Source organism: Eleginops maclovinus, chromosome 16 (assembly GCF_036324505.1).
Source record: "Eleginops maclovinus isolate JMC-PN-2008 ecotype Puerto Natales chromosome 16, JC_Emac_rtc_rv5, whole genome shotgun sequence".
Taxonomy (NCBI): Eukaryota; Metazoa; Chordata; class Actinopteri; order Perciformes; family Eleginopidae; genus Eleginops; species Eleginops maclovinus.
In genome coordinates this window covers 2,686,189-2,701,917 of record NC_086364.1, presented here as the reverse complement: position 1 = coordinate 2,701,917, position 15,729 = coordinate 2,686,189, and the positions used below count along the sequence as shown (strand labels likewise).

The window sequence follows — 15,729 nt, the reverse complement described above, 5'->3', positions numbered from 1 at the left end:
CTGCAGTACACGGATCCTCCCAAGACCCTGGAGGTCCCTGAGCCTCCCAACAAACTGGAGTTCCCTGTGCCTGCCAATTCATTGGAGGTCCCTGGGCCTGTCAAGATACTGGAGTTCCCTGAGCCTCGCAACACAATGGAGGTCCCTGAGTATCCAAAGACATTGGAGGTCCCTGGGCCTACCCAGACACTGGACGTCCCTGAGCCTATTAACACACTGGAGGTCACTCAGCCAAACAAGATCCTGGAGGTCACTGAGTCTACTAAGACATTTGAGGTTCCTGAGTTTACCCAGACACTGGAAGTCCATAAGCCTCCTAAGGCACTGGAAAATCCTGAGCCTACAAAGGCACTGGAAGATCCTGAGCCTACTAAGGCACTTGAGGTCACTGAGCATGCCATGAGACAGGGGGTCCCTGTGGCTATCCAGACACTGGAGACCCTGAGCCTCCCCAGACACTGGAGGTCACTGAGGCTCCAAAAACAATGGAGGTCCCTGAGCCTAAGGCACTGGAAGTAACTGAGCCCACTAAGACACTGGTGGTCAATGAGCCAACCAAGATCCAGGAGGTCACTGAGTCTACTAAGACACTGGAGGTCACTGAGCCAACAAAGACATTGGAGGTCACTGAGGCTCCAAACAGACTGGAAGTCCCTGAGCCTAAGGCACAGGAAGATCCTGAGCCTACTAAGGCACTGGAGTTCACTGAGCCTGCCATGACACTGGGGGTCCCTGTGCCTACTAAGGCACTCAAAGTTCCTGAGCCTTCTAAGGCACTGGAAGTCCCAGAGCCTATTAAGACACTGGAGGTCACTGAGCCAACCAAGATCCTGGAGGTCACTGACTCTACTAAGTCACTTGATTTCGCTGAGCCTCCCCAGACACTGGAGGTCACTGAGGCTCCAAACACACTGGAGGTCCCTGGGCCTAAAGCACTGGAAGTTCCTGAGCATACGAAAGCATTTGAGGTCACTGAGCCTGCCATGACATTGGGGGTCCCTGTGCCTACCCAGACAGTGGAGGTCACTGAGCCTACTAAGGCACTGGAAGTCACTGAGCCTACTAAGGCACTGGAAGTTCCTGAGCCTACACTGGTGGCCACTGAGCCAACCAAGATCCTGGAGGTCCCTGAGCCTACCCAGACAATGGTCATGAAGCTACATACTGGTAAACGAAAGAAACAAAGGTCTCCGTGGAGGAGAAGTTTCAGTATATGGCGCTGGAGAAAGACTCAGCCACTGGAACATTTAGATGAGCCCATCAGATTTGTTATTGCTGACTTGACATCTAAACGCAGTGGACAGCACAAACAGGGCTCTCTCTGTTCTCAAGAAACACCCTCCACCACATCCTGCAGTGCTGCATGTAGGTCCATTCCGCTAGTGTTAGTGGACATAGAGGATGAGGACCAGACACCAGAAGCTAGCAGAAGTGAGTCATCACTGTCTTCTACCAGCTCTATAACATCGGTTCATCAGTTTAACGACTCTGATGATGAGGATGATGAAACCCTCAGCCAGATCTCTATCATCAAGTGTCAGCCTGACTCTGAGCTTCTCAGCAAAAACACAGTCGATGTTGAGGAGAACAAGGCAAAGAGGAGCAGCAATTGCTTCTCCCGCTTCTTCCGCAGTATCTTCCCAAAGGTAGGTAGTCACTTACATTCTGATTAGTCATACAAGTTAAACAGTACACAGGAATAGAGCGGATCGTTCATGAGTTTTAAAAGTGATTTCCAAACAACAAGTTCAGTTGTTTTTGACTCAAAGACATCTCCTGATTGTTAGTATTTTGTTGAAAGCTAGAAAAGGATTTATCTTTCTCTACTGATTCTGTTCTTATACTACTTTCCTAGAATGAAAAAGAGAATACCAGGCAGCCTGTCAGTGAGCCTATTAAGAAACGTGAGGTCACTGAGCCCACCAAGATTCTGGAAGTCCCTGAGCCTAATAAGGCACTCGAAGTCCCTGAGCCTAATAAGGCACTCGAAGTCCCTGAGCCTAATAAGGCAATGGAGGTCCCTGAGCCTACCCAGACACTGGAGGTCCCTGAGCCGACCAAGACACTGGGAGTCAGCAGGTCCACCAAGATACTCGAGCTTGCTGAGCTTCCCAAGCAACTTGAGCCTACTCTAGAAACACCCTCCACCACATCCTGCAGTGCTGCTAGTAGGTCCATTCCGCCAGTGTTAGCGGACATAGAGGATGAGGACCAGACACCAGAAGCTAGCAGAAGTCAGTCATCTCTGTCTTCTACCAGCTCTATTACATCGGTTCATCGGTTTACCGACTCTGATGATGAGGATGATGAAACCTTCAGCCAGATCTCTGTTGTCCAGTGTCAGCCTGAGTCTGAGCGTCTCAGTAGAAACACAGTCGATGTTGAAGAGAACAAGGCAAAGAGGAGCAATCGCTTCTCCCGCTTCTCCCGCAGTATCTTCTCAAAGGTAGGTAGTCCCTTACATTCCGATTAGTCAGACAAGTTAAACAGTACACAGGAATAGAGCGGACATGACTGGATTAGATAGGATTTAAGATATTAGTTCAGACCAGCAGAGAGGTGTTATCACTGTTGAACCTCTCTTCTGCTTACTTTGTTTCATTTTCTTGATTCTCTCTCTGATATCAAAGTATCAGAAATCTTGCAGTTATAAATCTGGCTTATTGGTCCAGAGCCTTCATGAATTTTAAAAGTAATAACACTTTTTCCTAAGTTCAGTGGTTTATGACTTAAAGACATCTCCTGGTTGTTAGCATTTTGTTGAACTCTAGAAAATGTCTTTCTCTACTGATTCTGTTTTTTAAAATTATTTTCCCAGAATGAGAAACAGAACGCCAGGCAGCCTGCTTTCTGGAAGAGACTGGTGTGCTGCACTTGCCTTGACAAGTGAAGAAATGGATCAGGACCAGCTTCAGCCTCAGGCCTGACAACAACAACAACAACAACAACAACAACAACAACATCAACCACATCAACTTGTCTCTTGTTTTAAATGTAATGTCAATAAATTACAAAAATGTTATATTGCACTGTGTTTTAAAGTCATTCAGGGACACTTTCCTTTGAGTGTGTGGAAAGGAAACCCAGGCTCACTGGCCGCTGATAATAAGACAAGACAGGAACTTTAGCTATTTATGTACAAACCATACTAATTCACAACACCATGTGTGCTTCATGCCGTCGTTACCAATGGGAAGTATCTGACAGACAGCAGTAACAGTTAGTAAAGAGCTCAGCCATGCACGTGTATTTTATGAGTTCAATTAATGAGTGAATCACTTTGAATAATAAGTGCAGCTTGAAGCAGCATTGGTTAGCCAACATTGCATTCTTCTCAAACTGTATTCCCCCTGGTAAAACACACCTATGTGAATGTTACTTCTGGGGACAGTACTACTTTGGTGCAGCAGTGGGATGAGCATCTCAGCTGACCCAATGTCGCGTCCTTCAGTTGACTACCTCTACATGATCGATCTCTCCTTGCCAAAAAAGCTGGATGTTTTACACCATCCGGATACCAACGGCCCAAAACCAGCAAGAGAGGCAACCGCTGTGGTTTTTCATGGCAAGAACAACAACATAAGTGAATATGTAGTGGGACCTCTCCCCAACCCAACCTACAACCGCGATGTCACCTTGGAAAGATATGGAAGGGAGATCCCCTTGACTGCACGCCCGGGAAATATGGGTGAATGCATTTCTATAACAATGTTTCTGAAACATGCACTTACTGATCAGTACTCTGCTGTTAGACAGTTTTGGTATAGACCTATCAGCAAACTATGCTTACTACGAAAACATGCCCAGTGGAGTAAAGTCCGGTGAGAGACAGACCTGGTTTGCCCTTTGTCGAAATGAAAGGGCTTTTACATCAACCCTGTGGGCTTTGAGATCTTGTGCAACCACCAAAGCACTGATTATCAGTCCTGGCTTGTGCTTAAGGTGCTTTATAATGGTCAGTACTTTGACAGCATATTGGATCTGAAGCAGCAATAAGAGGCAGGAACTGTGCAGAAAATCATCTACAAACCAGTGCCGACATACGCCACACTCAAATCCAAGAACAAACCCACAGGCATCGGGCCCCAGCAGTTTTACGTCCAAGGTGAGAGATTCAGTATTAAGAACAACCACATCGTATACCTTGACTGGAGCTTTTTTTTTTCACGGCACACCTGACGATCTCACACTAGTGAGCCGCGGCACAGTGGTTGAAAATCACTGCCCTAGAGCTATGCCGGAATGGGTGACCCTCCTGGCAGGGTCACCCAAGCCGAACAGATCGAAGGGTAGAGACAAGAAAAAGAGTGATCCCACTGGTCCTCCAGGTTGGGGGTTGGGCGATGGGCTAACTACCCGTCCCTGGAAAAATAAACTGGTTACAGAAACTGAAACTATGGAAACTCTACTTCTGACTGACCGACACTTAACTGACGACCCACAAGTGGGATGTATGAACCGTCTGAGGAAAACTCATCAGAGACCCCAGGGGGGGAAATGTCTGCTGAAGTTGAAGTCAAGAACGAGAATTGGATGCTGGAATGTCAGAACACTATACCAAACTGGAAAACTGGCACAACTGACCAAAGAAATGCAGCTTTACAACCCAAGGGGGCCAAGAACCCAAACAAAACACAGGTTATTTTTTTCAATCAAAAGCAGTTCTGAAGGGTTGTATCCAGAGGTAGAAGTACGGCACTCAAGTACAATTTGAACAAAATGCCTGCTATAATTGAAACTAGTGGACTAACTTTCTAAGTCATAAAACACTCAAATTACTTAAACTGTTTACAAAAAGTCCATCAGAACTTTGTCTACAACAGTCAACTTATACCCGATGCAACAATACTATCTAGTAATGTCACATATATAATAATAATTTCAGACACACATAAAGGCCATTTCTCTGCACACTGATTTCTTTGACTTTTTATTCTTTTAGAAAACACAGCTTGTACTTTTACTGAAGTAAGATTTTGAATGCAGGACTTTTACTTGTTATGAAGTATTTTGACGATAATGTATTGATACTTTTACTCAAGTAAAGCATCTGAATATTTCTTCCACCTCTGTTTGTATCCACAGCAGCGTACCTGAAGAGTGTGCAGAGCCACAGCGTGGAGGATCTGTTCTCTGCTCAGTGAAACCAGCTCCTTCCTAAACTCTGTGAAGTGTCTTCACCAATAAAACCTTTAATCTTGAATATTTTAACTACATGATACTGTATTTAGTATTCAGCTTTTCCTTCCTTGTACCATCTTTCACTGACAGTACTCTCCTATCCGGTATATATGATATTTCTCAGTTGAACTTCCTGTTGGTTTGGCTGCTCCTCCTCCTCCTCCTCCTCCTCCTCCTCATGATAAATGAGGCGGTGAACTGGGTGCAGCACAGTGGCAACATCCTGACCCCTGCACAGGAGACACACAGAAACAAGTCATGAGCTTCTTTAACTTTCTCAGGTGGAAAGTGCTTGAGTAAAAGTACATTTAGTACACACTTAAGTACAATTTTGAGATACTTGTATTTTACTTGAGTATTTTGCATTTTATGTTACTTAGTACTTCTACTCTACTAGAATTAACTGTGAAACACCCTCTAAATAATGAGCAGGAGCCTCAGTCCTGTAGACATCACTGACCCAGATGTGACTGATGTAAATGCTAACGGTGCATTAAACTGCAGTAATAAAATGTGATGCACATGAAGGTCAATGTTTCTGTTATTTTACGTACAGGGAAATCCACCGTTGCTTTGTTTTTTGGTAAATAAATGCATAACCTTTCCAAAGTGAACACAAACTCTGCTTCCTTATAAATAAATACTGCTGAACTCTCTGTTTCTATCTTTTGATCATAGAGGGAGAGAACCAGACTCAATGAGCTGTGTGTGTGTGTGTGTGTGTGTGTGTGTGTGTGTGTGTGTGTGTGTGTGTGTGTGTGTGTGTGTGTGTGTGTGTGTCAGACTATTGCTGTCTTTAATGTCTAACTTCAAGTTTCTGAAGGTCTGAAGGAACTTCTAAACTTGCAGAAAATCTGAGTTTATTTGGTGAAAGACGTCAGGAGAACCTCTTTATGATGCTTTGTTTTAATAAGTAGTTTGACTTATTGTTTCTAAATGCAGAATTTAAAAAGGAACAGGAGATACTCCATTAGGAGAAACAATGAACAGCTTTATAAAAAGTGAATAACATAGCAGATTATCATGGGTAAATTAGAATAGGTTATTTATTTTGCATCTTGTGCTATTAAGCTTTGCAGTATCCCAGGAGATGTGAAGGGAACCTGTGCAATGTAAATGTTAACACTTTGTTATTGTTCTAAATATGTCTTGTATTTTTTGTTTGCATTTGTGAGAGGTGTTGCTATTGGTAACCATGGATTGGAATTTCATGAACCCATTCTGTGGTTCTAGAAGTCCTACAACAGAGAGAGTTCTATCTCAGGTCTATCACAGTCACACTGCAGACCGGTTCAGTTCAGACACACTCTCCACAGAGCACACTCCACAGAGATTATCGGCACAAAACTACACACACTGTATAAGAACCTTCTCACTGAGAGACAGAAAGCTCAGAATAAGAGAACAGAAAGACTAAGTCAACCAAACTGAAAATGCCTGAAAACAGGCAGGTAAGTAAAGGCACTTTAAAGAGGCTTCAACTGGTTTAGAGATTACTTGGCACGGTTAGAAGACTATAAAGAGTGATGAAAACATGATTAGTGAGGGAAAGAGCATTTAGTGAGTTTTAGGCTGAGATTAAGGCCATGATATCTGAACAAACAATGTAACAGCAAATATGTGTTGATGTAGCCTAAGGCATGTTTAATATAAAAGGGTGAAGCTACAGCAGTAACCCTGTTTAATACATTGTTATCACAAAGTCATCTTAACATCTTGCTGCATAATTAAGTTATATAGCAGATTTGAAAGCAAGTAAACATCATGCACTTAGTCTACATACAAGCAGGAACAAATGAAATTCATGCAGCCACGAGTAGATGTGAAAGGTTTTTGTGTGTCCAAAAATCACATGTGCTTATAAGTAAATGAAAACAAGAAGGAACACTGTTTTACATCTCCACAGATTCCTCATTCAGACAACATGGGCAGAGAAGAGGAGAACATGGAAGAACTCTCCATCTCTCCTGTGTTCTCAGACCCATCAGATCACATTCCTGAATCTGAAATCCTTGACCAGACTCTTGCATATCTTGATGATCTGATGAATTGTGATGATCGTATGAAAGATAAAGAGGTCATCAGCCCATGGTCCCACTCAACCATGAGTGAAGAGAGCATGGGAGACACTTGGTGTTACGACAGTGATTCAGAAATCTCAGATATGATCCCACCAGTTGATCAGGACCTGAACAAGGTGATTTCGGAGGTCTGCCACAGCTACTTATTTCCAGAAGATCTGGAGACAGACGCGGATGATTTTGAGGAAACTGTCAAGCCTCTGCAGTACACTGATCCAGCCAAGACACTGGAGGTCCCTGAGCCTACCAAGGAATTTAAAGTTCCTGAGCCTCCTGAGACACTGGAGGTCAGTGAGCCTCCCAACACCCTGGAGGTCCCTGAGTCTCCCAACAAACTGGAGGTCCCTGAGCCTGCCAATTCACTGGAAGTCCCTGAGTCTCCAAAGACAGTGGAGTTTCCTGAGCCTACTAAGGCACTGGAAGTTCCTGAGCCGACAAAGACAACGGAGGTGCCTGAGCCTACCCAGACACCGGATGTCCCTGAGTCTCCCAAGCAGGTTAAGGCCGCTGAGAATCAGTATCTCCACAAGGTGATTTCTGAAGTATGCCACAGCTACTTGTTTCCAAAACATTTAGAAACAGAGGCGGATGATTATGAGGAGACTGAAAAGCCTCTGCAGTACACTGATGCTGCCAAAACACTGGAGGTCCTTGAGCCTCCCAAACAAGTTGAGGTTCCTGAGCCTAACAATAGCAAGATACTGGAAGTCACTGAGTGTCCCAAGACATTGGAGATTGTGAAGCCTGCCAACAAACTGGAGGTCACAGACTCTCCCAAGACACTGGAACTTGCTGAGTCTCCCATCCAAGTTAAGGTCCATGACAATCAGTATCTTCACAAGGTGATTTCTGAGGTCTGCCACAGCTACTTATTTCCAGAGGATCTGGAGACAGAAGTGGATGATTTTGAAGAAACTGACAAGCCTCTGCAGTACACGGATCCTCCCAAGACCCTGGAGGTCCCTGAGCCTCCCAACAAACTGGAGTTCCCTGTGCCTGCCAATTCATTGGAGGTCCCTGGGCCTGTCAAGATACTGGAGTTCCCTGAGCCTCGCAACACAATGGAGGTCCCTGAGTATCCAAAGACATTGGAGGTCCCTGGGCCTACCCAGACACTGGACATCCCTGAGCCTATTAACACACTGGAGGTCACTCAGCCAAACAAGATCCTGGAGGTCACTGTGTCTACTAAGACATTTGAGGTTCCTGAGTTTACCCAGACAGTGGAAGTCCATAAGCCTCCTAAGGCACTGGAAAATCCTGAGCCTACAAAGGCACTGGAAGATCCTGAGCCTACTAAGGCACTTGAGGTCACTGAGCATGCCATGAGACAGGGGGTCCCTGTGGCTATCCAGACACTGGAGAACCCTGAGCCTCCCCAGACACTGGAGGTCACTGAGGCTCCAAAAACAATGGAGGTCCCTGAGCCTAAGGCACTGGAAGTAACTGAGCCCACTAAGACACTGGTGGTCAATGAGCCTACTAAGATCCTGGTGGTCAATGAGCCAACCAAGATCCAGGAGGTCACTGAGTCTACTAAGACACTGGAGGTCACTGAGCCAACAAAGACATTGGAGGTCACTGAGGCTCCAAACAGACTGGAAGTCCCTGAGCCTAAGGCACAGGAAGATCCTGAGCCTACTAAGGCACTGGAGTTCACTGAGCCTGCCATGACACTGGGGGTCCCTGTGCCTACTAAGGCACTCAAAGTTCCTGAGCCTTCTAAGGCACTGGAAGCCCCAGAGCCTATTAAGACACTGGAGGTCACTGAGCCAACCAAGATCCTGGAGGTCACTGACTCTACTAAGTCACTTGATTTCGCTGAGCCTCCCCAGACACTGGAGGTCACTGAGGCTCCAAACACACTGGAGGTCCCTGGGCCTAAAGCACTGGAAGTTCCTGAGCATACGAAAGCATTTGAGGTCACTGAGCCTGCCATGACATTGGGGGTCCCTGTGCCTACCCAGACAGTGGAGGTCACTGAGCCTACTAAGGCACTGGAAGTCACTGAGCCTACTAAGGCACTGGAAGTTCCTGAGCCTACACTGGTGGCCACTGAGCCAACCAAGATCCTGGAGGTCCCTGAGCCTACCCAGACAATGGTCATGAAGCTACATACTGGTAAACGAAAGAAACAAAGGTCTCCGTGGAGGAGAAGTTTCAGTATATGGCGCTGGAGAAAGACTCAGCCACTGGAACATTTAGATGAGCCCATCAGATTTGTTAGTGCTGACTTGACATCTAGAAGCAGTGGACAGCACAAACAGGGCTCTCTCTGTTCTCAAGAAACACCCTCCACCACATCCTGCAGTGCTGCATGTAGGTCCATTCCGCTAGTGTTAGTGGACTTAGAGGATGAGGACCAGACACCAGAAGCTAGCAGAAGTGAGTCATCACTGTCTTCTACCAGCTCTATAACATCGGTTCATCAGTTTAACGACTCTGATGATGAGGATGATGAAACCCTCAGCCAGATCTCTATCATCAAGTGTCAGCCTGACTCTGAGCTTCTCAGCAAAAACACAGTCGATGTTGAGGAGAACAAGGCAAAGAGGAGCAGCAATTGCTTCTCCCGCTTCTTCCGCAGTATCTTCCCAAAGGTAGGTAGTCACTTACATTCTGATTAGTCATACAAGTTAAACAGTACACAGGAATAGAGCGAATCGTTCATGAGTTTTAAAAGTGATTTCCAAACAACAAGTTCAGTTGTTTTTGACTCAAAGACATCTCCTGATTGTTAGTATTTTGTTGAAAGCTAGAAAAGGATTTATCTTTCTCTACTGATTCTGTTCTTATATTACTTTCCTAGAATGAAAAAGAGAATACCAGGCAGCCTGTCAGTGAGCCTATTAAGAAACGTGAGGTCACTGAGCCCACCAAGATTCTGGAAGTCCCTGAGCCTAATAAGGCACTCGAAGTCCCTGAGCCTAATAAGGCAATGGAGGTCCCTGAGCCTACCCAGACACTGGAGGTCCCTGAGCCGACCAAGACACTGGGAGTCAGCAGGTCCACCAAGATACTCGAGCTTGCTGAGCTTCCCAAGCAACTTGAGCCTACTCTAGAAACACCCTCCACCACATCCTGCAGTGCTGCTAGTAGGTCCATTCCGCTAGTGTTAGCGGACATAGAGGATGAGGACCAGACACCAGGAGCTAGCAGAAGTCAGTCATCTCTGTCTTCTACCAGCTCTATTACATCGGTTGATCGGTTTACCGACTCTGATGATGAGGATGATGAAACCTTCAGCCAGATCTCTGTTGTCCAGCCTGAGTCTGAGCATCTCAGTAGAAACACAGTCGATGTTGAAGAGAACAAGGCAAAGAGGAGCAATCGCTTCTCCCGCTTCTCCCGCAGTATCTTCTCAAAGGTAGGTAGTCCCTTACATTCCGATTAGTCAGACAAGTTAAACAGTACACAGGAATAGAGCGGACATGACTGGATTAGATAGGATTTAAGATATTAGTTCAGACCAGCAGAGAGGTGTTATCACTGTTGAACCTCTCTTCTGCTTACTTTGTTTCATTTTCTTGATTCTCTCTCTGATATCAAAGTATCAGAAATCTTGCAGTTATAAATCTGGCTTATTGGTCCAGAGCCTTCATGAATTTTAAAAGTAATAACACTTTTTCCTAAGTTCAGTGGTTTATGACTTAAAGACATCTCCTGGTTGTTAGCATTTTGTTGAACTCTAGAAAATGTCTTTCTCTACTGATTCTGTTTTTTAAAATTATTTTCCCAGAATGAGAAACAGAACGCCAGGCAGCCTGCTTTCTGGAAGAGACTGGTGTGCTGCACTTGCCTTGACAAGTGAATAAATGGATCAGCACCAGCTTCAGCCTCAGGCCTGACAACAACAACAACAACAACAACAACAACAACAACAACAACAACAACAACAACAACAACATCAACAACATCAACTTGTCTCTTGTTTTAAATGTAATGTCAATAAATTACAAAAATGTTATATTGCACTGTGTTTTAAAGTCATTCAGGGACACTTTCCTTTGAGTGTGTGGAAAGGAAACCCAGGCTCACTGGCCGCTGATAATAAGACAAGACAGGAACTTTAGCTATTGATGTACAAACGCATTTCTATAACAATGTTTCTGAAACATGCACTTGCTGATCAGTACTCTGCTGTTAGACAGTTTTGGTATAGACCTATCAGCAAACTATGCTTACTACGAAAACATGCCCAGTGGAGTAAAGTCCGGTGAGAGACAGACCTGGTTTGCCCTTTGTCGAAATGAAGAGGGCTTTTGCATCAACCCTGTGGGTCTTGAGATCTTGTGCAACCACCAAAGCACTGATTATCAGTCCTGGCTTGTGCTTAAGGTGCTTTATAATGGTCAGTACTTTGACAGCATATTGGATCTGAAGCAGCAATACGAGGCAGGAACCGTGCAGAAAATCATCTACAAACCAGTGCCGAATTACGCCGCACTCAAATCCAAGAACAAACCCACAGGCAACGGGCCCCAGCAGTTTTACGTCCAAGGTGAGAGATTCAGTATTAAGAACAACCACATTGCATACCTTGACTGGAGCTTTGCCTTTGGTCTGAGCCCGCTTAGAGGCATGAGAGTTTTTGACGTTCGTCTTAGAAGAGAGAGGATCATCTTTGAGCTAACCATTCAAGAGGCCATTTTCAGTTTATGGGTCCGTCACCCCAAATCTCATGCTCACCAAATTCCTTGACGGCAGCTTGGGCATTGGTCGGTGTGCTTATGAGTTGGTCAGGGGGGTCGACTGCCCTTATTCAGCCGCCTTCATAGACACATTCCACTTCCTGGACACTGGTTTACCACGAACACTCCGAAATTCAATCTGTGTCTTTGAGCATGACATGGGCCGTCCTCTGCGGAGGCACTTCTCTGAGATTAGCTTCAACGGTTATGGAGGACTTGCAAACAGCGCGTTAGTGTTCAGGACCATCACAGTGATCGGAAACTATGACTACATGTGGGAATTCATCTTCTACCAGAGCGGCTCAGTGGAGGCCAAGGTGCACGCCACCGGTTACATCGCCTCTTCATTCGCATTGAAGGACAACTTTGCATTTGGGCACCAAGTGGCCGAAAATGTCACAGGAAATATCCACACCCATTTTCTCAACTTCAAAGTAGACGTTGATGTTTTAGATGAGTGCAATTGGCCTTTTGACGACCATGAGCATGCCAAAATGCAGTTTAAAATACTATAGTGCAGTGGTAGAGAAGTACATATGGCAGTGGCTCCTAACACTAGGATGTCCTGATCCTTGTTTCGTGTCTGTCATGTCCTTGATTTCATGTTTGAAATGTTTTCCCCTCTTGTTTCATGTTAAGCTTCACTTCCTGTCTGCGTTTCCCTCCTGTGCCTGATTGTGTCATTGTGTTCACCTGTTGCCCCTGTGTTTCTCCTCCCCCTTCCAGCTGTCTCTTGTCTTGTGATTACCCATGTGTATTTAGTCCCTGTTTCCTTTTTGTCTGTTGTTCGGTCGTCGTCATTTCTTCCTTGATTCCGTCCATGTTACCTGCCTGTTCCTGTCGCCCTTCATGTCTGAAGTTAAGTGGTTTTGTTGTCCTGTGTTCCCCTTGCTTCGTGTTTTCGTCAACAGCTTTTGAATAAAGCTCGCTTTTTGTTTGGACCCTTACCTGCTTCCCCTTGATTTACTGCACTTGGGTCCTGTTTCCCCAACCCTGACATAGGATTGGTAAAATGCAGAATGTACATTTCCCCTCTGTGGGAACTTTAAGGGTTCCTTCATCTTCTTCTCCTAAACAAATATGATTGGAAAAAGTAAATAAAATAAGATGTGGTCAATTTCATTTATTTCTTCTCCAGGAGTGAAGAGTGTATTCCAGACCAAGGACATGGAGTTTGTGAATCTCTCACTGCCCTGGATGCCTGAACGCATACCATGATCCCTGAGGTGGTGGAAAAGCAGCTTCAAACAGACTAGGTATTTAACTCTTGTGTTTTTTCTTCCTATCAACATCTGTCCTCGCGGTTGGACTATTTATGAAGCGTTTAGTATAAATAATCAACCAAATCCATGTTGAAGCTTTTAAGGCAACTTTATTCCAAACCACAAGTTTGACTATTTTTAGGGAATGTGGTGATCAATAGACCTAATTTACACAAAATCAAAATTAATTTCTGCTGCGGCAGTCTGTACAATCAGCATGACATGTGGAATCCAGCTGTCGACTTCAGCAAATACATTGAAGACAATTAAAACATCGAAAACCAGGCGAGTTTTAGGGGAGGCTTCTCATTTAAAAACCTTCCTTAAAATAAAAAAATACCAAACACATAATGTCCTTCGCTCATCCCTCCTCATTTCTTCATTTTCCTTAGGACCTGGTTGCCTGGGTGACCACCGGCTTCCTTCACATCCCTCACACCAAGGACATCCCTAACACAGTAACCGTGGGCAACGGGGGTGGGGTCCTTCTGCAGCCCCACAACTACTTTAACAAGGACCCGTCCATCCACTCTCCTGATGGGGTGTACCTCGCCCCGGGCAGCGAGGACAGCTGTGACAGCAACAGGATGGCCTGCTTTGCTCAAGAGACCTGCAGCCCCGTCCTGGAACCCTTCACCTACCACGGCTTTAAAGTAGAGATGAGAGGGAGGAATTAACATGTGATTCTTCCTTTGTTTTGGTCCGGTCTCATAAATTACATTAGAATTTAGATGAATATATTTGTAATTATATTTCAATATAAATTGAAGTAATGTTGATGGTGTTTTTTGTGGCTCTATGGATGCAATACATTTTTCAATGGATTATTGCTCTGTGGCAATCATTCATTTATGATGCTTCTGTGTTTAACAGGATAATCTCCACATATTTACACACATTTTATAATAGTTGAAGCGTAAATACTAGAATTCAAAGGCTAACATTTGGCTAGAAGTGAATTACATTCTTAACGGTTGCATGATTTCACGTCACAACCGCTGAACTAAAGGCAGCTAACGTTCGACGCGATGACGTTTAGTTGTCTCATTTAGCAAATTGTTAGCTTCTCCTGTTTTCAAGTAGCGTCCGAATTCAAGAGTATTTACGGACATACTTTATGTCGTGTTACCAAACTTAAAAATATCTTAAAATTGTGTCAACCACAGACCCTTATTTTAGGCAGCTAACCAAAAACGTAGTCAAAACAATATTTTCTTCAACACAATGGGACCCAGGATTGCTAAACTGCTAAGTCATTTCCAGATTCAGCACTTGAAATGTAGTCCAGACATTCATGTTCCGTCTGTATCTTTATCTACTTACAGATTGAACTCTGTGAGAGTCCACTGGTAAAACCCTCTAAAACTTTAACCTATGTGAAAAATACTCTTGATGTAAGTAACTTCTTGGAGAAATGTCCAGAAGTTGGACTGTAAGAATTGCAATTGAGAAACATTACACAAAATGAAGTTGAAATGAAGTGAAAGGAAGTTGCCAGACTGTCACCGCAGCCAACCAGTGTGTGTCTTTCCATCAGTCTCTTTTCAGGAAGGATAACATGAAAGGAAAATAATGGTGGCTGTGCTGCAGTCTGTCACTAAGTCTGTCACTTCATGACTGGCAGGTCTTTCTCACCTGATGGCAGGTAGTTAGAGAGGCAGTAAGAGGTTGTATTAGAAGCATATTAACTTGCACAATTATAGCATGAGGTGTTCCAATCATATTACATATATGGTTGTAATGCAGATTAAGAAAGACTGAAAACCAACATTCCAGCCATATTCTTTCAAGGACGTGTTTATGTGTAAAAAGTGTCCCTTACCCATTTACTTGTATCATGAGAAAACATGAAATGGGTGTTGATTTATTGTGCACCGCAGTTTCCATTATACAAGAAAATACAAGAAAGATTTGTTTTTTACTGTAAATCCATAATGTCGAACCAATAAAACATTCAAAACACTTTCATTTGCCAGTTTGAATATATAAATAATATCGCTTTCCATGTAGTTTCTTCTGATAAGCAATAACTCTCTATTTGTAAAACATGAGATTAAGCAGGCTCAGGATAGGATTAATCTGCTTCTTGTTGCCTTTGTTGTGCTCTGTTTGTCCCCCCCCCACCCCCCCGCTCCGCCCTTTGTATCTGCCAGGAAAACGGCCACCAAAGGAAGTGTCACCTTGGCACTGTTACTGTTGTTTGTTTCCATGCTTAATGCTTTCAGCAGCTTGCAAAGTGTATGCGACCATGCATGTACACAGGCACACACACACACACACACACACACACACACACACACACACACACACACACACACACACACACACACACGAACGCACGCACGCACGCACACACACACACACACACACACACACAAAACAATGATAAGTGTCACTACAGCTATGTCGGTCCTCAGCTATAATTTGATTAGTGGTTTTCCTTGTATGATTTCCTTATCACAGCTCATTTCTGCTATTTTAAGCCATGCTTCCCTGGAATAGCAGTGATGGTTC

At 44.4% G+C, this 15,729-nt stretch overlaps 1 protein-coding gene across 1 annotated transcript; it reads left to right on the top strand.

Moving 5' to 3' along the window:
- The first annotated feature begins 3,414 nt into the window (after window positions 1-3,414).
- On the top strand, window positions 3,415-15,084 carry LOC134877978 (membrane primary amine oxidase-like). The gene is given in 7 exon segments (XM_063903712.1): window positions 3,415-3,734; window positions 11,390-11,912; window positions 11,914-12,404; window positions 13,090-13,160; window positions 13,163-13,208; window positions 13,419-13,500; window positions 13,608-15,084. Coding segments are annotated over 7 exon segments (1,818 nt in total). The 3' UTR covers window positions 13,893-15,084.
- The last annotated feature ends 645 nt before the right edge of the window (window positions 15,085-15,729 follow it).